At 41.0% G+C, this 24,375-nt stretch overlaps 1 protein-coding gene across 1 annotated transcript in view; it reads left to right on the top strand.

The window, feature by feature from the left end:
* The window catches only part of ULK4 (unc-51 like kinase 4), a 215,356-nt gene extending 191,423 nt beyond the window's left edge, over positions 1 to 23,933 (top strand). Inside the window, exons 37-38 of the mRNA XM_008633969.2 lie at positions 20,496 to 20,584; positions 23,513 to 23,933. Of these exons, the coding sequence (XP_008632191.2) occupies positions 20,496 to 20,584; positions 23,513 to 23,597 (174 nt within the window). The 3' untranslated portion in view covers positions 23,598 to 23,933. The remainder of the gene's footprint in view (positions 1 to 20,495; positions 20,585 to 23,512) is intronic.
* The last annotated feature ends 442 nt before the right edge of the window (positions 23,934 to 24,375 follow it).

Genomic DNA, 24,375 nt, shown 5'->3' with positions numbered 1-24,375 from the left:
AATTTAATGCCTGAGCTAATGTTTTCATGTCTATGGATTTATTGTGATCTAATGTTTGAATTCCCACTGGTTGGTCTTCTTCATGGTCTCATGGAATCAAAGCAACAACTGGAGCAAAATCTGTGTTTTAGCCAGCTCAAAATGTGCACTTCCTTTCTTGCATGTGTGTTTTCTGTGCTCAGTTTAAAAGTGTGTAGCTGAAAACTTTGCTTCGTGTTTTAATCAGTCTTAAAAACTGATTTCTTACTGAAAGGCTATAGAAAATGGTATCTGACTGATCTTTCAATTATTCTGGATGGGGTGCTGTAGTTGTATGCATTACTGTTAAGCACAGCTCATATTTGTTTAGTGTCCGAGTTTGACAGATATGCAGGAGCTGAGGGATGCAACCTTGGGCAGTTGAACAGTATGGCAGGGTTGAACCAGTTTTCTCATTTGAGGAGAAGTAGAACATTTCAAGTTTACATCTTCAGAGACTTAATTAATCATAAGGTCTTCTGAATGTCCGTGTTGACAGTGTTTTGTTTGTTTGGGGGTTTTTGGGGGGGAGGGGGGTTGGATTTGGTTTGGGTTTTTTTTTTCCAGATCTATAACTCATGAAAATAAATTTCACCCATTTCAGACACACCACTATAAAATCCACTAGTGAATTTGGCATGCGATTTACGTTTATGCATAGCTTTCCTTTCTAGAAAAAATACTTATTGATTTGAACACATACTAGGTGCCTCAGGTAGTCCCTCTGTGATTTTGCAATTCTGAAACACTGGTTAAATATAATTTTTAATTAGGTTTCCCCCGTGCTGAACTTGCTGCAGTCTGGTCTGTTCTCCATTACTTTGCTGGTCAGAAGTTGTTGACCTTTAGATTATGCTGCAAAATCCATCTGTTGCTTCAGGCTTCTGTAAAGAGAGATGTAAAGAAATATTATCTCCTGTCAGTCAGCCATGTAAACAAACTTGAACACAGGCAGCAGCTCAATTTCCAAGATCTGAGTTCATTCAAAATAAGGAGGGAGAGGAGAAGCTGTGAACCAGTGCTCCCTATTCACTGGAGAATCTTTTCTCAGCTGTTGTGCCCTACTAAAATGCCATTGTCCTATTTTCAAATTCCCCTGCTCTCGATGGGAGAAGCTGCTCCATGGATAACCCCAACCACTAATTAAATCCTCTCCTATGATCTAGGAAGACAAAGGCCATAACCTCCATTTGCTTATCTCTCTGTGCCCTCACCAGTTGCCAGCTTCTGGCTTGTTCTTATGGCAGTGTCACCCAGGAGACTTTCTTGTTAGCAATCTGGTATTTGCACTTTTTGTTATGTACCCATCAGCTGCCTATTTCCATACCCTAACCACTCTTTGACATTTCCCCTAATTTAGCACTTTCTGTATCACAGCCTTTAAGACTGTCTAGAGAACTTACCTTCATTTATCCCCCCAATGTTGGTTGGTGACATACTCAACAGTCTTTGGTTTACTGATAAACTACAAGTTAGTGGCCCTAATGTGTTTTAAATATGGCCATTACAGTAACTTTTACTCATATAAATGCCACTGATGTGTCTGAAGTTTCTGAGTCAAATTTAAAGTGAGACTGACAAATAGTTCTCCTAATTACAACGTAACGATGTTCTTGCTCCTTCACTTGCATTACGTTAATTGTCAATGCCTTTTAATTATGCAAATTTTCCTCCATTAATATGGTAAGCACACTGTACTCAAGACTATTTTGGTTATGTTCTCAGATGTGTTTGCAACATTTCCTAATTTTAAGTTCCTATATTTTATTAGTCTCTCAACTGTAAACCTGTGATTTCTGTTTCTCATTGAAAAGCTATCGTATCCTATCTTTACTGCACTGGCATGTCCTATGGCAATAATATTCTTTTATCTGTTGTCTTTATTAGAAGTTTTTATTTCATTTAGAAAATGAGTAAGGTTCTGCTTTTCTTGGCTCTGAGCATCTATTCAGAAGACTCTCTCAATCTAGACCCATTATAAAATTATCCTCTTCTCATAGTTTTGTGTATCTTAGTCCTTTCCACTACCTTATTATCCTTTAAAGAAGTGCTTCCCAGTGGTGCTCACATTAAACAAGAGCAAATACACCCATAATTTGTTCTCAGAGTCAAAAGCTAGATATGCTGTTATATTTGTGTGCTTGTCATATATATGCTACAAATACATGGGAACATGCTCTTCAAAAACTTTTCTTATTTCTGTTTCCCTGAGCAAATTCAGAAATGGGACCATACAAGAAATGTCACGCAGAGTGTCAGTTTTGAGGAGAGTCCCTCTGGTGTATGAAATTTTTGGATGGAAATGTGATAAAGGATGGACACAGTTAGAAGGTGTCTCATCTCCAGGAGCTTTATCCAGGAAATGTTTCAAAGGAAATCATAAGAAATAATTTCAAGCTGATGAGATAGCCTTCCTCTGTGTGAGGTGTCCATCAGAGGACTTCCTATTGTCTGTGATCTTCTATCTGTCTTAGAATGTTTATGTCCATAAATAGTGAGGTGCTGAAAAAAGCTCGTTGGAAATGCAGTGGTAATTTAGATTATTGTTTGTGTTGTTCTACCAAGTTGGTTAGTATGTGGTTATTTAGCAAAGTCAGTCATCCAGGTTATACTCCCAAGATGCGTACTTCTCAAAAATTTGTCTCATAAGAGACAAAAGATGCCGCTCTTTGTGTTTAGGGATAGTTCTCATTAACAGCTCAAATGTTCATCAAATGAACATACATCATCTGCAATGGAGATAGTAATTCATCACTATTTACAAAGATTTTGAGAAATTACTGTAACTTTGCATAAGAATTCACTTTTTGATGCATGAAGTATTCTTCTGAAGACAAGAAGAGAGAAAATATTGGACTTATCACTTTTCAGGCTTCTGATTTTTGCCTGTCACGCAATTTGATCATCTCAAGCTGGTTTTTCAGCAATTTGATCATCTCAAGCTGGTTTTTCAGTATATAGGATTGTCTTAAAAAAATGGTGTTACAAAAAAGATATTTTGGAACAATTTAACCAAGTGAGTAGTAATAGTCAGCTGGTCACAATGTAATTGTCCAAGAAATTGTTGAGCCTGTAGTTCTGATATGCAGCCTATCAAGTAAACCATCATCTATACTAACATTTTTTAAAGGGCTCCAGGTATCATTCTGGCAATTAACTCTGACTTCTGTAAGGCTGAACTATGAGGCATGATAATAGGGAAAGGATGGGTACACAGAAAGATAAATACAGCAGATTACATAAAAGTCAATACAATGTCTGTGGAGGGAAGTCATATTTATCCAGTTCCTCCAAGTGAGTCAATAGTATGTGAAGAATTGTAACCTGTTAGATATAGTGGACTAGGGAGTTTGAAAAGGCATTTCTTAAGGCTTCTCAGTAGAACTTTCAAAAGCAGCTGTGAGAAGCCATGAGACTGAGAAGTTCTCACAGATTAATAGCAGCTTAAATGGTAGAAAATAATAAATCGCTAGTATTGAATCATAAATGTAGGTTATTGTCATAAACCCACCAGGATCTTTGCTCTGCAATGCATTCATAAATTACCTGGAAAAAGAGATAAAGAGATAAGTCTGATGGTGAAGACTTGCAGACAAATCAAAATATTGATTGAATGGGTGACAGAATTGCAGAAAACATTCAGTAATGATAAATACTGAATAATATATATAGGGAAAAATCCTCCTAACTCCTATACAGGCCTTGAGGCTTGCTGAAGATTGATTCAAGAAAAATGTCCATGAAGCCAGAAATGAGTAAGAAGCTCCCCTGTGGCTGGTCAAGCCCACAAATGGGCACGAGCTCCTAATTTTGGCTAAGATCAGCCTTCAGTCATTATTACAATAGCCAGTCAGATGAGATAGTCTTTGTAGAGGCTTTTTGGAAGTTCGGGCTTGATAGGAAGGCAGTATCTTTCCTTCATGGTGCAGGTGCTGGGATGTAGAGAAGGTGTGTGCCAGTCCTTGTGCTGCAGCAGCAGGAAAAGGGCTAGTTGGTGGAGGTCTCTGGCAAGAGACCTAAAGTTGTCATCCAGGAGCCTAAAGGCACTTGCCTTACCCACCCTTGAGTGATAGTGTGAAGTCTGAGTGCAGAAAGACTACTGGGCCAAGGCACATTGATCACTCATCCAACTTCTTTGGAGATTGGAGCATGTGCGTACATCTACTCCTTGACAAAGTAAAAGGGTACCAGGAAGCACATTAGCAGCCTCCTGGCAGAGAATTACACCCCTCTAACAGATCCACAGGGAATGCGAGAAGAAAGGGCTTTCTATGTACACCTTTTCTCTTTGGATCCAGTTCATTCTGGTTCTTGCCAGGCCTTGTGGGATTGACCACAAATGGTCAGCATGGAGATGGGAAACAGCTGGAGCTGTGAGGGGAAGTTTAGGCAGGGAAGATAACACTGAGTACTGGTGTTGTCTCAGCACCTAGGCAAAGACCTAATGGGAAGGCAGGGGATCCTTCCTTTCTCAGATGACAGGAATCAGACCCAAGACCTTGATTTTCTGGAAAGGTGGTAGCCAAGTACTTGTATCTTTAGAATGGAGGGGGTTTTTGGCATCTTCTAAGGTGGTCTCTTCCTTCTCACCAACTGTATTCCAGAGGACCATATCCAGGGCTTCCTCAAGAACTCAGAGTGCTGATGTTGGTGGTTGTTACCTTCTTATATCACTGTCTCTACACATAGGCTGTGAGTGCATCAGTGACCTCCTCTAATGTTGTGAAGGACCTGCCCCTGTCATGAATTAAGTTTGCTGATTTTGTCCCCTAGGACAAATTTCCAGCGCCTGCTTGTGGGTGGCTGGGAAAACTGGGTTTGGAATGATCAGGATACATAAGGCAGTGCACAAGGGGAAGAAAGTAGGAAAGGATTAGTGGGAGAGGAAGTGGTATCTTCTCTCAAGATATCCCTCTTTATCCCTGCTAAGGAACGTGTCTTGTGTTTGGTGGCTTTGGCCAGCTGTACATACCTGCTGTAAGCAGCGTCTTAGAACCTGCAGGAGCTTTTGGATGGTACTGTGGAGGGAAACATCTATGGATAGTTAGCAACTTCCTTTACTTAAAAGGACTGCATTCCTTCTTCCTGGTCCGAGGGACAATCTCTTTGGATTTGTCCTGGGACCTAGCACAGGAAGAAGCTGTTTTCCCTGGTAAGACGTGAACTTTATAGAGGGATCCTTTGGAAAACACAACAACGAACTTACCTAGCCTTCCCCATTCCTTGCAGTACCACCAGCGCATGGCTGGGTCTTGCTCTGATAACTCTGGTGGGTTCTCCTTGTGCATGTGGGTGGTGAGGCAGGTTCTTACGGGGAGAAGGGGCTTGGATTATGGGGTGAAAGGAGCACTTTTAGCGAGGAAGGAAAGAAGGAAGAAGGCTGTATGAGTGGAACAAGTTCTGGTCGTGTTGTATCAATTAATGTGTGCCCAACCCACTGATTCATATGCAGGTGAGGTCAGTTCATCTGCCTGTGGGGGCTGTGGGCTTGGTTTGCACGGTATCCATTTGAGATTGATGGTCCTGTCATGTACCAAAAGCAAAGAACTTGAGGCCTAGGAGGTGGACTCTCAATCTGACCCAGCAGTCAGCACAGAGAAAAGGTAATAGATCATACAGTTGATCTGTCACAAATCCCATTAGTAAACCAAGAATCACAGTAATAAGAGTTGCAAATAGTTCATAGGCTAAAGTATGTTCACACAAACAAAATGTCTGTAGAACAGCTATGACTAGTTAGTTAATTAAAATGATAGATTTACTGTAATTTATGAGTGAAACTAGATTCTAAATTCACTGAGTACGTAAATGATTGGAAATGATTAATTGGCTTTTATTAAATGAGAGGGAGGACTAGAGAGTGCTATGTTCTGAGCAACTGACATGTGATAATGACTGCTCTTGCAGAAAAACATAATAGAAAGTCATCTGAGTCACTCATTAACATCTACCACTGCCCTTTCTGTAAATTATAAGTCATTAAAGCCCAATATAGCCACTCTGGAACTTAAATAATAATTTTTACCTTACTAAAATGTTTTATTTGATTTTACTGTAGTAGTCTTAGAGGCTGAAACTTATTTTGAGCAGGTGGGGGAAAGTAAACCTGATCCAGAAAGCCAAAGCCTTGTTTTATATTACTGAATCAAGGGATAAAAATTAATTTTAATTGTTTCATTGTCAATCCGTATCTTGGTTTCACTGCAAAGTGTGATGATTTTCCTGGCAGTTCAGTGCTCCCTATGTGTATTTTCTAAGAGCAGAATGGGAAGATCACCTTGTTCTTTACAGATGTCCACCAGCTGGGGGAACTTTGTGTTGGGTTGAATTTAAATCAGCAGTTTAGATGTGAAAGACTCAATTATCTCATTAGCAATCCCTTGATCCACCCAGTTCCCCTGGGTGCTGTTTCAGAATGATAATCCCAATCATGCTTCAAATCTTCATAAGCAATCAGTTTTAAGTGCAACTCTCAGAAGATAAGATTTCCTGTTAGTTAGTTTTACCAAAAAAAAACCCAAAACACCCCAAACCAAAAAAAGCAACACAGGTGAGCTAAGGGCTTTGATCAGACAGGTATTCTTTTTAAGTCAGATTTAGTCATTTTAGATTTTGTTTCTGCATGTCTTATACTATGCTAGGGAGTAATCCAAATATGTAGTATTTAAAAAAGGGTGAAGAGCTTCAAAATGAACCTCTTAGCCAATTTAGATTGGCTTGAATGCTTGAAATAGTGCAATAAATCTGTTCTTTAATGTGCAAAATTATTTTTATCCTGACATAAGGCAATTTCCAGGTACCTTAAACTTACCAAAAAAAGCATAATAGATTTGGTCGAATCAACTATCCTTCAAAATCTCCTTTAAAATTCAAAAATCCTCTGGCAAAGCACTAAGACTTTCTTTAAAAGTCTCATTGTCACTATCTAGCTTAGGATAATAGTTTCCTTAATAGAGTGCCACTCATGTTACTTGTTCTCTCTGTTACGTGGTCAGGGCCTTTGTCAGTCTGCTGAAAGCTGGATTTGCTGGTGTCAATAGGAATTGAGTTTATTCCTTTTCCTGGAACAGTAATGAGATCATCACATCAGCTTTGTGTTGTAATGTGATTAAGTTTGCACTGTGACTCAGTTACCTTGTCCTGGAGGACAAAGTTGTAAGATTGGTGGGCACAGGAGCAAAAGGCAATATCTTGTGGCAGACATCCAGGTGCTCATTCTGCATCTGAAAACATTGTGTTTTTAAAAGAATACAATGTAAGAGTATGTAATCACTTCTTGTTTAACAAGACTCTCTCTGCTTGCATTTCTGTAACTGTTAACACTTAAATTATTGACCTAATCAGGTTAAGCTTAAGGGCTGCTACATCTAATTTTAAGGCACACCTTGTTCATGGTAATTGTGCAACGGCAAATGCAAAACACTGATGTAATCAGCTGCACATCAGCAGAAGTGTCTGAGGAATTTTCACTTGAAACCTCTAAAAGAAAACAAACTGCTTTATTAAGTTACAAGTGTTTTATTTGTAACCTGTGCATATTTATTATGAGTACCTCCATGTCATGATAGTGCTTTAAGATTTTTTTTTCCCGTAGTCAAAGTGAAAATGAGAGGGAAAAATGCCCAGCTCACAGCCTGATTAGATCATACTGAAAGCTTGTTCGTGGGTAGCTGGTTTGTACACAGTTCCGTAGGACTGTCTCTTTAGCTGAAGTCAAGACTGCCAAACTGATGATTCTGTAAGCCAGCTGTGAGATTCACTGCCTGATCTGCATGGGCAAAGTTTGTCAGAACCCTTGCAATAGAGTAGTCTTTGGTCAGGGCCATCCATTCCTTGAACACTACCTTCACCCACGAGATAAAAGCAAAAATGTATAAAATACAAAAATGTATGTTCTTCTGCTCATACTGAAATATAACGTAATTTGCAATAACAAAAGCTTTCTCCCTGAAAGACTTAATCATGTAATTCAAGATTGAAGTTTAACTTGTCTCAGCAAGCATTTCATGGCAAAACAAACACGGCATCACAAAGCTGGTTAACATTCAGCCACAGCTGGACTCATATTTATTAAATTTTTTCCCTAGGACTTGCTCTGCACTTTTAGAGAAAAGTCACTTCCCTAATTTTTTCTCAGTAGACATTGACTTCTAGGCTGTTTGTTCAAGATAAGCATCAAAATGAGGATGCAAAGGTCAATCTCTGCTGTATTAGAGTTACAAAGAGAAATAGTTAGTTTGTCTTCCAGAGAATGCTCTCTCATCCAAATTAAATTGTTTACTTCCTATAGGATAAGTGTTTTCTTTGGAAATTCAGCAGGTTTTGTGTTTACAGGACTGACTCTGTCTTTGCTGTGGACTTCACTGAAAGTTTTCTTTTCAGCTTTCTACCTCTTTGTCTCCACTTTTTAATGACAAAGTGTGTGAGCTCGTGCTTAAGGCTCTGAGATGGTGGCTGCAGTGGAGTCTGCCCTGCATGGTCCACCACCACCTCTGCTTCACTGTCCTGCCTCTCTGCTGTTCCTGCTCCACAGATATGGAAACTCGTCTCAGCCCAGCATTCGTGCAGTCACACATTCATTGGCTGTTCCAGCTAAATTGGGAACCAGAGCAAGTGAGATTAAAACAGGGATCTTTTTCTCCCCTTTCTGCTTTGGGGACAAGAACACTGGCAAAAAAAATTGGAACAGACAGTCGGAACAGGCATTTTTTAATCTTTTTTTTACTGTGGCAACTAAACCCAACAAAACCCCTTTGGACAGCATAACTGATGACATAATTAATCTCAATTAAAATGTTTTATAAAAACAAGGATGCTTTAAGAAATAATCCATCACAGTGCCACCAAGGCAAAGGAGTTGAAGAAGCTGTTGCTTGCTCAGTTGGAAATTAGTGCTACATTTCCTGAGATAACACAGCCACCTGTATGGGCTCCCCTCATGTTTTACAGCACTGACTAAAATAGATCACTGTAAATCACCAACAGTGGTGGTTCAAGCCAGCTCACTTAACACTGCCATTGAGTGAGTGCATATATGCGTAGGTTTCATATTCTAGCTGAGTAGTTGGTAATCTCTTGAACTGCTTTAGCTGAAGTGCTTGTGATTGCTTGACTCTTTATTTAATTGCATTATTTTAATTTAGCTAAAATTTGTTTAACTACACAATGGAGAAGATAAGCTGGAGTATCTATGGTAACAGTGCCAGACAGAGCTTTCTGTGTGGAGAGGATGAACAATTTGAACAGATATTTTATAACTTCTACACTCATTTCTTGACACTGTGATATATTCCTCCTTGCCTTGTCCCACTTTGATGATCACAACTGATTATTTGTGTTGGGACAAAATTGTCCTTGCCATGGCCACAGCCTGCACAGACAGCCAGTCTTATTCCCCTCGTTCCATCTTCTGCCAAGTATTATGCAGAGTTGTCATGCATTGCTCTTCTTCTTATACTGCCAGGGATGAGTTACCAGCTACTTGAGTTTTATCCTTAAATAAAACGAGTGTTGGTCTTTCCTGACTTCTTTTATTAACAGTAAAGCATCATGTTGCCATTCTTGCCACTAGTTAGAGATATCATGTTGGACTCATGGTCTTTGTATCTTTTTCTTCTATTGTTGATAGAAGACTGCCAGGTTAAAGATTGTGATCCTTTTTGCTCCCTAACATAATAAGAGCACTTCATGCATGTGTGGAAATGGCAGTTGATAAGAGAAGATGAAGGTGACTGCACAGCACTGTGTTGAAAGAAAAAGGTGATTTATCTTCTCTTTGCAAGTTTCTGCTGTAAATCATTTAACCTTGTCTTGAAGCCCATTTGTTTTTGCAGTCGCAGCAAAGAAACTCCACAGTGTTTCTATTAATCTGTATTTTGAAATACAACTATAAAGGACAATAGGATGGTATTATGTTGGATATATCTTCAAGAATTTCTCTTATGCACAGGAGCTAAAACTCAATGAATTGAGAAAAGCTTAGGAAAGCTCCCCCAGGAACCTTTTCCTGTCAGTCCTTGATGAAACTGATAGTCAGCCAAATGTGAGTTGAGGTGGAGAAGAAAATTGATGTGAACTCATTGAATCAGTTTCTTGATGTCACTAAAACAGCCGGGCTAATAAATGATGAATCGTGTGGAGTCCAAACACAACTTAATGAAAAGGCAAGTGTTGACAAAACCCAAAACCTAAAGGTACTGATGACTTGTGGTTATCTGCAGTGTGAGGTGCAGTGAGGGAGGATGACCTCTGAAGTAGCTGTGAATGCTTACTCACAACTTTGCCTACTGAACCATTCATTCTGCGTTAAGTATTATTATGTTTATTTGGAGTAAGCAGTGTAAGTCTGTAAGTATGTGTGTGTCTATGTTAAGTGCAGATTTGGACTGCATTTTGGTTGATGGTTGTTTTCACAACTAACATTTTTCAGTCAATCGGCAACAGCTGCTCTTTAATGACACTGATGGGTATGGGGAAATCAAAAATTGGATCTGTTCTTAATTTTGGAGAGCACCAAGAATGAGAAGTGTTTATTCCAGTGGCTGACACATTGCAGACTCGAGTTCCTGGGGAAAGCTGCTTACCCATTTGTTTGGAACATGTTTGCTTTCTGAGATATACACCCAGCGAGTATCACTGTGCTGGTATTTGGCTACTGGGAGCCCAGTATGGTTATGAATAGGTACAGGAGCTGTCTAAAAAACAATACTGCCATGGTCAGCAATGAGAAATAGGCTCTCTTCACACAGACAGATGTTTGGCTATGGGTTGTGTAGTGAAACTTGCAGTTCTGAAACCTGCAACCTGTTTATTCAATTCATAATTCGAGGCCAGTGTAATTCCCCAATGACTATCACTGTTGTTTTTGTTATGGAGTCCTAATTCATTGTTTCTGTGGGCACAAAAGTACTGCTGGACTCATTTGGTGTTTCAGTGCACTGTAATTTTACACAGTGCAATACTGTTGAGATTGCCAAGCTGTGTCATCTGTTGGGCTCATCACTATTACTTCCTTTTGACCTCCTCTGTGTAATTACACATGGATGACTGACTTGCTGTTGTAAAGATACATAAATGCAACTGGACTTGTTAAATGAAAACCAGACCAAAATGATTCTCTCTGAGGTCAGTGAGAACCAACAAGGTAGCTGTTTGCTCTCTACCAGGCAGCCAGAGCCATCTGTCACATGACAATAAGCAAGCATCAGTTTCAGAAGTCCATTTGTTTTTATGACAGTTTTTACAATTTTATGGAAATTGAACCATTATATAAAGCATAATTTTCTTCAGAAATTGGTGTTTTATAGACTTATATCCCTGTTCAGTCGTTTACATTCCTAGTTGCATTTTACATGAACCACAAATATACTGATCCTTTTTTGCCCCAGTAACAAAAATCTTCAGAGCATTTTTCTGGGTTTTGGCAGGGGGGAGGGGTGGTTTTGTTTTTCTCCTGTATATGCAAGACTATCTGCGTTTGGTACTTAAGGAAAACCTCAGCGTGTCTGAGTTTCATGTGTCCCTGGAAATCAAGTCTGCAGGGGATACAAAGGAACTAAGTTTGATACTTCAATATTTAGTTCAAAATCATAGTTCAGAATGATTTTTCTAATGAGATTTTGTTACTCTTTTTTCCTTTCCTTTTGTTACTCTTTTTTTTCCTTATGAGTTTTTCATAATCTGTGTTAGTTCTTAATTTAAGTTATCATATTCCTGCTTTTTTTGGCATTGTGAATCTAAATCATTAAGCCAACTTGTAGAGATGTGTAGTTGTTGGAGTCTTGTGTTCAGGTCCAGATTATGGCAAATGTGAGCATGAGCCATCTAATTTAGTTTCATCCTCCATGGAAGTTGATCAATGCTATATCAAGGTTCTGCTCAGGGACAGTTAGGGCATACTAGGTCAGACTTGAATTGCACAGACAACTTGGACAGCATCTGCTCACATCACTCTGCCTTCATCAAGGTATAGTAGTCTTTTATCTTTATGAGGAGCTTTTTGAAGCAGGACAGGGAACAATGTCAAGCTGTAGGTATCATTTTTTTGGAGGCTGTATGCATTAAACTTCAAATTCCTCAGTTAACTGAGACTTCTTGGCTGTTCCTGGGGGTTTGCCCAGTTCACCTGAGCATTGCTGCGTGGCTGCTCAAGGGTTTGTGTCCTTAGATGTAACAACATTTATTAAATTAGTAATTGCTTGGTTGCTTGCATACTTCTCCTGTATGGTAATTGCCATTTAAAGGTCAGCACTTTCCAATATGTTCTGGATGTCATTGGCTTTCCTAATAGTGAGAAGATGAGTTTTCTGTGGTAATGATTCTTCCCCTTACAAGTGTGCAAATGCTTGAAATTATTTGAATTGTCAAAGCATGTGTGGTGGGCTGACACCAGCTAGATGCCAGGTGCCCACCATGCTGCTTTGTCACTCCCCAGCTGGACGGGGGAGAGAAAATAAGATGGAAAACCAGTCATTGTTTGAGATAAGGCAGTTCACTAAAGCAAAAGCAAAGGTTTGCATGCACACAAATATGTCAGTGAAAGATCTCGATTCAGCTGTACTGGATGAACATGAAAAGAACACGTACATGAAAGTAAAGAAGGTCATCCCTAACCCATGGAGCACATCAATGAGAGTTTGATGTAACTCAAAAAAAACCTTTGCAGTTAGGTTATTTTGTGATTTTACAGGGAGACATAAGGGTTGACGATGTTGAAATTCAAGGATCTCATTCACAGATTGTATTATTAGGCCATAAAAGACAGTGTCACTGGAAAAAGAGTTATGGGAATCAACATTTAATAAGTATTGGGAGTTACTTGTCAGAAGCTATTTTAGGAGAAAATCTGATTAAGAGAGAGACTATGAAGGATATTTGAACATGAGAGATTCAGAGAATGATGAACTTGAGGGAAAACCTGTGTGTTGTTTTAGTGTTTGTTCATAACTGTTTTTAGTTTGTTTTGCTCCAAGACAACCAGGAACCTCTATAACAGCTCCTAAAGGAAAATAAATGTAAGATCTGAACTGTGGTAATAAAAAATTCTTCCAGTGGATTTCCCTGTTTCTTTTGTAAGGAGGAAGTCACAAGAGACTACCAGGGTGAGGTGTACCTGGGAGCTGGTGGTCTCACCAGGTCCAGCAAGGTGAGGATAGGCAGCTTGGAAGCTGTGGGCAGAGGGATCAAGGGCTCACAAGTTTTCTGTAAGCTTAGTATGTGGCCTGGTTTTGCTAAAGCTGATATCTGAGGCTGGCTGGGATCATTGTTTGGACAGAGCAAAACTGGTCTGAAGTGGTACCTTAGGGAGTCATTGGCATGCAGGTGACAGATGAACCTGTGTGTGCAGATGAGATCACCAGCAGCAGGATGGCAAGTGCTTATTTCCAATGTCATATAGATGTTGGGCTGGCTTCTGAGTATGCATAACTTGTCAACACTGCAGCCCTATGTGGAAGTCTCCTGTAGCACCTTTGAGCCATGTTTTGGCAGACAGACCTGCAGTTTACTTTTGCTAATAAAGCTGTTGTGGTCAGCTGGTTATATAATGGATGTAAAGAAGTTGCCCTATCCAGTTCTGTGAAGTCAAATATTTTAAACTCACTCATTAAAGAGGGTGGAAACTGCAGTAATGGGTATTTTCTACATTATAGAGACATTTCTGAAAGCAAGCTGAGAACACCACTTGCAATAAAACCAAACTTTAAAAATCAAACAAGAGAGAGAGCGCCTTCTGTTCAATAATTACCCTGCAGTTTTACAAATCTTCTCTTATGTTCAGACAATGCCCCTTAGAGTTGGTAATTTTACAGTTTTGCAACAATCACAGAGCATGCATCTGTGTGCAAAATGTGTATGCTGAAGGGCAGAGAATAGCCTCAAAGTGAATAGGTGTCAAGAAACATTCAAAATCAATTAACAATTATCTATCGTGTGGGAGACATTCCTTGTCTCTCTGTGAGTAGTCCTTCAGCCAGTGTGGCACTCAGACTGCCGGGAAACCGGGATGGTTCCAAGTTATCCGTAGGAATGGCTTTGAACTTAGAATAAACCTCCACATACATACACAAATTAGAAGAAAACAAAACACCTCAAATGAAATCTTGGCCTTATCAAAATCAAAAGGTGTTTGTTGACTTCCATAGAACAAGAATTTTAGCCATAAAGAGGGGGAAAAAAAGATTCTTGAACTTTAAAATCAGAGCTAAGCTGTCTGATGTAGTGTGGGGTGGTTTTTTTTTGGTCACAGATACCTGCTTGTTTTCACATGTATTTGCAGGATCTGAAGGCCACAAAGTCTTTGAAATCATGTGTCTGCAATCCCTGACTGCAATATGCTTGCCAAAGCACACCTGGAACACTCATGCTTTTGTAAGTTTCATTTCTTGTTTTTATGGTCCAGCAGCATTGCTCAGGCCTGTTCAAATGACTTGGCAATTAGTAACATAAATATAACTTGTCCAACTTGATTTGTTCTTCCCACACACACATTTTGTCTCTCTCCAGCTGGAACCATGTGTAGAGAGAAGAGTAGAAAGGAGGCAATGACCAGGAAGGTTTTTACCCTTTTAGAATGAGCTCTCCTACACTATGGAGAGCAAAAATAACTTTTGGCCATTCTAGTGAGCACGCTGTCCTCAGATGTTCCTCTGCTACACCAGCACAGCCTGGCAGGAGTTACCATTAATTTTCATTAAACAACCTGTAAATTGGCTGCACCTTAGTGCTTTAGGGGGTCCTATCCCACAGACCTGCTGAGAGCACGTGTAACCAATGTCAGATTAAACACCTAACAAAAGACCACTGTATGTATCTGGGATATTTGTTGCTGGTTTTAGTTGTTTTGCTTTTATATTTAAAAAAATTGCTGCCACAGATATAAAATTGCCTTAATAGCTGGAGTGCTTCCCTGGTAAATGGGAGTTCATGTTTGACTTCGCCTACCTGGAGAGCCATGATGCCTGTTGCCTCCCTGCCAAGTCCCCATGTCATTCACTCCCTGTGTGGGAACCATCCAAACCTCCTGGCCTCTCCCCACCCAGTGGAAACTGTGCTGCAGCAACAAAATGTGGCCTTCACTTGCCTAGAAAAGGGGAGAGGACTACAGCCTGGGAGCCCACAGCCTGCTGTGGGGGCACTGGGAAAAGACATTGTGACTGTGCTGTCTGGACCATGAGCTTTCACTGGCTGTGTTACCAACCTGAGCTCCAGAGACAAGAGTGAAATTGGGTAACTTCATTCTCAACAGGAGGTTTCCATGGCGTTTGGCAGCGGCACTCCGCATGCACTGTGCAGGTATCTGGGTGCCTGCTTGGGATTCCTCTTTGGGGGCTGACATCATCACAGCCTCTACTTTATAGGCTCCAAATGCTTTATTGGGTCTGGCCCTTCGTTAGGCAAACGTAGGGCTACATTACTTTGTAAGAGTGTGTGTGCAGGCCTACAGAAGTGACAGACCCACCTGATTCGTCGTGAGAAATGATGAGTTCATTTATTATATTTCCTTTGGGCACTGCCAGCTTAGTGCATATGTTTGGAGAGCAATTTATAATGAAATAAACACTTACGTTTCGTAAGTCCACAGCCAATGGAACTCTTAGTTTTAGTTCACCCAAATGAGTCCCTGGTTGCAGTATTTGCTTGGTTATTGTGCTCCTGCATTGAGAAGGAATGGCTGCATATTTCTGGCCACGTCATGAGTTGTGAATGACAAGCCAAGTGACATGATTTATTTGATTACTGCAGTGCTTGTGAATAGTTCAGCACTGACAGCCTGGGAGGAAAAGTACCATTAAATGCCCTGGGATAGGCATAAGATGGGTCACAACACTAAAAGGCTTTCCCCTCCAGCCCAGGCATTGTGCCTCATTTCTGAAGTTACTATCCCATTGACTTATTTGCTGGGCTGTCACATCAGCTATAGCAATGTTTTTAACACCACTATATTTCGTGACATTTGTTCCTTAAAAAATGGGAATAAGGTCACACTAAGCAGCTGTGAATAGCCATCAACTTTCAGTCACCACCAGCCTCGCTGACATTTGAAACAGCAGCTTTGGTTGGGGATGAAAGGCTCTGTGTCCTACTGACAGTGCCTTAAGCCAGTCAAAGGTGGAAGTAGGAATGAGAAGTCTGAGATGCATATTTAAAATTGCAGGAACAGCACTTATTATGAAGACATTACTTGAAATAGTGTCTAGAGGGCAGTAGGAGTGTACTTAATTCTTAAATGTTTTTTAGTCTGAAAACTTAATTTTGATATTATATTTCATATCCTACATAGGGTCCCAGTTAGTCCATAGAAGAAATATATTGATGGTTGTTTTTACTGCAGTATTAGCTGAAGGTACAAGTTCCAGTTACAGAAAAGCTTCCAACAAGGGATAAGTGATACTTTATTCACAGCATGTGTCAATATTCAGGTAACGCTGACATTGGACCTCTGAATGTCTGGTAGTTCTGATAAATCAACCCGCAGCAGCTTCTGCCTTACCCACCTGGCTGCTCTCAGCCTGTGCCAGTAAAGTTGAGCAAGAACTGAGTACCTGTAATTAGCTTAATTATATTGAATTTTTATGAAAAAGTAAGGAAGCATCACTTTATGAGGTTAAAATATGTATGTTTGGGAAAGAGAAAGAAACAGTTTGTGAGAAAGAGGTACAGTTTGACGTGTGTTGCTTGTATCTGTGTATACAGACATGGTAGTAGCTTAAAGAAAAGAATCTGTCGTGCGTGCAAATGGTGAACATCTCCAGCAGTTGTTTATTTGAGAAGATGATACTTGAAGGTGCAGCTGAGTATGCTCCCAAGACCTTTCTTCAACCAAGAAAAGGTTTTTCAAATACAGAGCTCCTTATTTTTTCATTATTTCCCAGTTTACTTCACAGACATTAAGTTTATGGTTCACTTGAAACCTCAACAAAGAAGAATTTCTTTCTCTTAAAAATGGCGAGAGAGCAGTTTAATGCCTAGGTCCTTTATCTCCATTGTAAATTTCAAAATGTGACTTACAACTAATCAGAGAAAGCAGTTCAGCATTATGAAACCAACCTTAACAGGGGTAATTGTCCCTTAAGTTTCTGCACTTTCTTGAAATTTGAATTGCAAAAATCTCTTCTTAGAACAAGAATGCAAAACTCCTCAGTTTATTAGTGAAGTCGATATTCCAGTGGAAATGTTTTATATGATAACTTTTCCTTCACTCGTCTTCAGCAGCACCATAATACCTGAACAGTTTTCTTGAATTTTAGGAAATACTGATTGTTATATATGAACTACTGTATTCCTTATGGCTCACCCTTGTTTAATAGGATAGAAGAGAGCAGAGCTGCTGAATGGTTGTAGGCTTAATAAAGAAAAGTAATTTTGAAATTCTTGTTAAATTGCAGTGAGTGTACAACTAAACTGAGATTTAATTACATTGTTAATTGAAGGAATTGCTATTGATTATGTCATTGAATCTGTGTTGTAGCCAGCCCTAACAAGCAGCAGTATTACAAGAGAACATTAAACTAGTTGTTAAAATCTCAAATGAATGAGAACTAGAACTGGTGTGGACAAAAAAGGCAGAAATGGTGGGTAGAAGAAAAAGATAACAAAGTGAAGAATACATTAATTTCTCAAATTTTGGTGAATGGTGGTTTTATGTCCTGTCATAGTTTATTATAATCTATGGCACAAAAGGAAGATGAGACTGAAACAGTTTTTAAATAAGAAACATGAGTGAAGTTTCATCTTGAAAGTGAACAGTGATTCAGATAATACTTCTCACAGTCTCCTGTGAAGCACGATGTAATCTGTCATATGCAAGAGACCTTCCAGTTGCTCAGGGAGCAATCAGATCTACTCAGACTGAGATAAAGGGCAAATAAGTGCCAGTGATCAGAGCAGTAAGAGCATGGGAGTGCTGACAGAAACCATAGGCAGCTGTGGCTGAGCTGGCTCTTGGGTGCTGGCAGCTCACCCTATATTCAGCCCTCAATTTTCCTGCTACTACAGAGTTGGTCCCCTCCCAGGCCCATGGAGTGAGTGCCTGGTGGTGGATAGCATCCATTTTTCTGGACAATGGTGACAAAGAGCTGGTGGGGAAGCCCCAGCTGCCCATGAAAATCTGTGCAGCCCCGTTTGGTCTGGGTGAGTTCTGTGTGAGCACAGGTGGCACTGCCAACTGGACAGGTTGGTTCTTCACCAACACCCCTTGGTTTGTATGAAGCTGGTAGTTGGCACTCTCAAGAAAATACATTCTAAATTTGGGTTATACTTAATTTAGATGGACTGGAGGCAGCTCATGCTGATCCTTTCCCTCCTTATGCTACCACTTTTACTGCTGAAAGGATCTTACTGAAGCATTTTGTTAGCCTGGGGAGTAGCCCCTCTGGATGGATGCCATGGGAGCCCATTGCTTGTGGCTGAAAGCTGCTCTGCATGGTGAAGTCTAACAGGGAGGTGGTGTAGATGATCTCATGGGTGTTTCTGTTTCAGTCTTTTACAATTTCTGTGCATATAAAGCCATTTTAATCCTTTCTATTCAAATGCATTGTATGCACAGAAATGTGTTCTTAATAGTGACACAAGGCATGCTGCAGCATGGGCAGGCTTATAGTCAGACCTGGTGACTCATTTGGGCTGTTATTGTTTGAAATAAATCATTTTAGAATTAAACTTTTTTCTTCATACCAGATTTTATAGTTGAGCATGTTTTGAATGTTTTCTGTATGATGCCATTGACTATTTTGTGAGGAGACTGTGAGGGTTGTACAAATGTCAGCACCCAAAAGTTAGGATGTAGTAGAATGAGAGGTATCTGTAGCCTTTATTTGACCTGGTGGTTTTATGGAGCATGATTCAGTCCTAGCGACCTTCCTTCCCCTGTGACCTCTCAGCTTTTTAAAGTGTGCAGAATGAACAAGGGGCATGAATGTGGAAAGTGCAAGGAATGTGGCAGTGGCTGGTGAGCTGCAGGAGTTGCAGGGAAATGTTTGGTAGAGGCATGAGCACTCTTTACGAACAGAAAGCAATGTCTTGTGTTGAAAGTACTTTTCTCCTGTACTGCTCCTATTACATGTGGTGTTGTTCTCACATTCAGAACCCAGATTACAAAACATTTTCTGTGTCTAGCAGGTAACAAATAGAGAATAGTGGATTTCTGAAATGTAAACTGAAAGAATCAGATATAAACCTCAAGAGGGCAAAAGGGTTTAATGATCTGTAGTCAGGATTTACCGATGATTTGTGCTCAGGTAATGGCATCACTGGGTTTTTTCCAACATACAGGATATGTTTTAGTGTACTTCAGGCAGGTCCCGGTTCCCTGTAACTGCCAAACTACAGGATGTTACAATTACAGATGCAGTGACACTGTTGTTGCAGAATCACTGCTGATAAATTATGGTGGGATGGCAGCTGTAAATACAGCTTCTGTTGTGATTTAAGAGGAGGATATGAAGGCGTATTGCCCAGATGCTGGATCAATGGTAAATAGGGCCAGCCGCAGCACGCTAAAGCTTACAAGTCCTTGCCAGGTTTTGGGATTAGAAGTCATAGTTTCAAGCATTAACTCCTCCAGTATCAAAATAATCAGCTGCTCTGCTCCTCCCCTTTCCCTTTCTCTTCAGCCAAGATTTATTTACCTTTGCAAGCAGGAACTGACATGCAAACCAGGTTTTTTAGTAATCCATTGGAGATACAAGAGCTTTTCAGCAGGCTGCCGAGTACTCAGTGTCTGAGCTATAGTGCATGAGGCTTCATGTCATGTTCCGTGACCTTCCCATTCACCTGCTTAACCGTCAGGAAATGCCTGGCTGCTTGGAGCTGTGTAGTTGTACTACTTAAGGCTGGAGAAACAATAAGCCAGTCATTGCAGATTCATGTAATAAACCACACCAGCAGCAAAATCAGCTACAATCAGGATTCATTTGACACAAAAGGGCATATAGCTTTGGTCACTCAGCCCCCTGCTCTGTGGGTGACAGCCCTGTGCAGGTAACTCCTAATGACTGATGAGGGGCAAGAAAAATTTCCATATGCAGTTACCAACTTTGCAGTGATTTTAACCTGGCTTCTCTCAGAGAAACCCCACACGTCCTGATCTGAAGGCTGGTAGAAGCTTGGTTTCTTTTTCCCTGAAGTGAGAAATGAAAATAATTGCCTCTCCAAGATATCCCTGGGATTCAGACTAAATGGGGCTTGTATTTGCATTGGTACTAAGGATGAAATCAGGATTGGCAGACTGTGATATGTGAATTTGCACACATACAGAGACTCAGAACATGGGTGAGTATTGTTAATTAAGCCAAGACGTTTTAGATGGTCTCTGCCTAAAATTCAGTAAAAGGGACTTTATTGTGGGTCTCTTCAATGTCACATTCCATTTACAATTATAATAAATGCTGTAACTTGTTTCCCTCTCTCTTATCCCACAAAAATGACAGAGAAGAATCTTTTGCTAAGCCTTTGATAATGGTTCTTTCTTTTTGTTCCAGATAACTTCAAACAAGAAGCACTCAGAGAGCCTGAGGAATGATGGTGATGCTCTTATCCAGGCTCTAGAGAGCCTGGCCCAAACTGCCAGGTGAGTTCCCTCAGGCTTCCAGGAATTTCCAGGGCTCAGAGCGCTCATCTCCTCTTTTGTCTGCAATGGCCTTCTGTAATTCTGTGCAGTAAGAGCTTCTCGGGTTTCTGTCCTGGCCCCCCTCCCTGCACTGCTCTCCTCCAAAGTCCTCTACATCAGAGCCTGCGGCACACTTTGATCCCCAGCTGCGGCACAGTCTGGCTCCTTGTGTGTGTCAATTCTGTGGATTTATTTTTTTAAAAATTATTATTTTATTCCAAACGTTGGTCTCTATAACCGGATTCCTGTCAGTGGTTCTTGGCAGAGTGGGCTGCATGCACAATGTGACATTTGTGCCCTGTGTTAAGGTGGCTGTGGTTGATGCACTTGCAAACTGATTCCTTTCAAACATGTGGCTGAAGAACAGAACTTTTGTTTAAGAATACCTGTGGCTTCTCCAGAAGGCACACGACTTAGAGGAATACCATGGCCTTCTCTGCAAGAATAGAGGTGCTAGTCCCAACAAATTGGCCGAACCTTAGCTCATCTCCCATAGACTTTCCCATATCTAATCCTCCTTGGACATATGAATGAATGAATGGCTGTTGTCTGCCTCTCAAAACAAATTTTGTACTTCTGCTGTGGGCTGTTAGGCTTCATTTCACTCCTGGTTGAACTAAAATTCATAGAGAAGTTGTAGTTCAGAGGTCAGTTTTTGAAACACTTAAGATAATCTCTTCAGTGCTCTTTGTGCTCCCAAATGCAGGCTTTTGGGAAAATTGGCTCCTCAGCATTATGGCAGTGTGGTAGCCTGTGTTGGAAGGAAGGAGGGGTGTGGGCAGACGTGAAAAGGAAATGTTCGGGATGTGGTGAGTGTAAGGAGGTGTTCACCGAGGACTTACCAAACCTGTTGAGAGCAGTCAGCATCCCTCTTGCACACTCAGCTGCTGACTCACAGGGTTTTGTATGACACATTAAATTATCTCAGTACAATAAAATGTCAGCTCTCCCCAAGGGAGACACAGGCACCACCACTGAAGATGAGAGTGGGGGGAAGATGGGCTTTTCTTCTGTTAGAAACAGCTTTCACTCTGTTGGGAGTATTTCAGCATTAGATGCACCAGATAGCCCAGTCACTGTCTTTGAATTCTGCTTTTCTGGCTTCCTCAGTAGTTTATTACAGTCTGCACATTTCTGTATGCAGAAAAACACATGCTACAGAGCCCAACTAAACAGTACTCGCTCTTACTTAACACAAGATGCTCAGTAGATCAAATTCCAGCTGGTGCCATTGAGAACTGTTCAGATACATTAAGATGAGCCAGGTCCCTCTGCTGTGCCGAGCTCCTGCACTGCAACAGCAACAAGGGACCCCCTGAGAACTCATGGATTTCATTTCCCCTCCTCCCCTTCTTCTTTAGGGAACACATGTCCCTATCCATTTGCCTCCAGAGGAGACTGAGAGGTTTCAGGCTGATTCTTGGGGCTGCCATGCATAAATTGGCAACAGGCAGGCAGGGGAAGCCTGGGGAAGCTTTATCAGACTTAGCTGAATGGACATTTGTTTGGAAGGTATAGATATTCTGCCTTCTCTTCAGATTTCCTTATGTGGCATCTTTCCCAGAATAGTCCTTGTGACCTAATAAACTTGGTCTCCTCACCTGTGCTTTGAACCTGGTTAAGGAGCCTCTCTGTATCTCCTGCAGAACCAGAAATGGTTTAGAGGCGGCTACAGCTGAGACCTGGATCTAAGCCATCCTCGGGGTAGTCTAAACTCCCAGGCCCTTCCACCCACATATTACCACTGGTTTGAATTGCTTGAGGAGTGATTTTGCTTTGCTCATTTCTTACAGACAGGTTTCTAATCTCTCCCTCTTCCTATGTGTCAGAACCGGGGTTCCAGCCGAGCAGTCACGTGCCAGGAGAAGGGCACTGTTTGGATTGAAAGCTGCTTTTGGTGCTCCCCTGCTGCTGTGTAGCAGCCATGGATTGCCAAACTCTCTCTCTGTGATGCTTCCTGAGCTTGTTGGAACAGGCACTTTAAAGAGTGACATGACCAACCCATTTTGCTCAGTGACCACCTGGAATCAAATCCATGCTTTAAAATATGGGATCATGGACATTTATTTTTCAATGAAGACAGTTGCTAAGATGAATTTGTTTCAGATAACTGAATTATCTGATTTAAATTGCTGATTATTAAGACATTGGCTTATGTAGTGTGAACTGATCATTTGGATTTTCTGGTTAGCTCTGCATTCCCCAAACTGTGGAGTACTGGTAGGTATCGTCATTAGCAGCAGTCAAGGAAGTTGCAGATTGGTCTGCTGGTATCCTTTCTAAGCTAGAGATGAGGGATGGGAGTCCATAAAGAAACTAAAAATACTTGATTCTGTGGACTACCAGTAATGTGTTAGAGCCTCTGTTCCAATGCTAGAAAAAAATGTGTTTCCAGAAGAAAAAAATAGGCAAAAAATATGTAATAAAACCTTAGGCGAGGAAGCAAAGGGCCCCCGTGCAGCACCGTGGTTGGAGGGACTGTCGCTCCTCCTTGCAGGAGGTGGGCAACACCTGCAGTGGCAGTGCCTGCCTGTGCAGAGCAGCGCTGCAGGCAGAGGGCTGTGTGTGTGTGAAAATACATCTTTCTGTCAAGCTGGAAGTGTGTGTGTGTGGAGTCACGGGGTGTATGATAAATTCTATCTGCTTTCTTTTACAGAGGAGGTTGAGTGAGGTAGCAGTTACTGGGAGTTTGAGCTCAAATTCATTTCTACACGAGTGGCTACAGGGCAGAATCACTGGTTACGTTACTGCTTAACAAAAAGCAGGTAGAGAGTGCAGTTAATGGCTACTCAGAGTTTTCCAGCATAGATAAAGGCAAATGTGGAATTTGAACAAAACATTTTTTTCTCCTGAGGATGTCTAATAGATGTTACTGGTTTTAATTCCTAGCTCTCACGCTGACATTGCTGTTGCTTCTTTGGCATTTGAAATTCTGAGAACACTGGGACATGAAAATATCAAGACTCCCAAGTGAACCATTTTTGACCAGCCTTTGGAAACATGCAGGTTGTGTAACCTGCTCATCACTTCAGTCCTGCAGGAACACCCTCATGAGCTGAGCAGATGTAACTCATTTAGCAATCTGAGCTGCAGCATATGCAGAATTTGGGCTGGCTCAGGAAGGGAGGGAAGCTGGTTTGGGATCAAGGGGGTGGTGGTTTGTTTTTTAAACCCCTGTAAGGATGAATTCTTGGTTACTACTTTGCCTTGCTGGCATTACATGATGTAGCTCAAGTATTTGATAGCTTGAAAGTGTAAATTAAATAAATAGTAGAGTTACTTCACAATATAAAGTGTTTCACTATTTCAAGCTGCTGTTAGAAATGCTCATTTATCTTTTGGAGCAGGTGACTGCCTCGGCTGTTCATCTTAAGGAGTCACCTCAGGCTTGTGACTGGCACTAGAAAATACCTTTTTATCAAGACAGACAATATTGTTCACCTCAAGCAACCAGTACCCAACCACTGTGATCACACAGAGGCTATGAGTATGTGGCATGTAAGGATGATAGATGGTACCCAAGTTTCTGCTCAGCTGCCAACACTCCTGGCTACAGCTCTTTGAGGTGTGATGATGACCCTGGCAGTTTGCCAAAGCCCCAGTAAAAGCCAGTACCCCAGAAAGGGTCCTCTAGAGCTTGCAGATCCCAGAGTGTGTGAAGAGTTGAATTCTTCTCTGCATGTGCTGTGGTTGGCATCTGTCAGTGCAGCAACTCCATGTTCTTGCTGCACTCACCAAGCACAGGTGCCTAT

The sequence above is a fragment of the Corvus brachyrhynchos genome, unplaced genomic scaffold, assembly GCF_000691975.1.
Source record: "Corvus brachyrhynchos isolate BGI_N302 unplaced genomic scaffold, ASM69197v1 scaffold94, whole genome shotgun sequence".
In the NCBI taxonomy this organism is placed as follows: Eukaryota; Metazoa; Chordata; class Aves; order Passeriformes; family Corvidae; genus Corvus; species Corvus brachyrhynchos.
The sequence above is the reverse complement of the archived record's forward strand: the minus strand, read 5'-3'. Positions and strand labels throughout refer to the sequence as shown.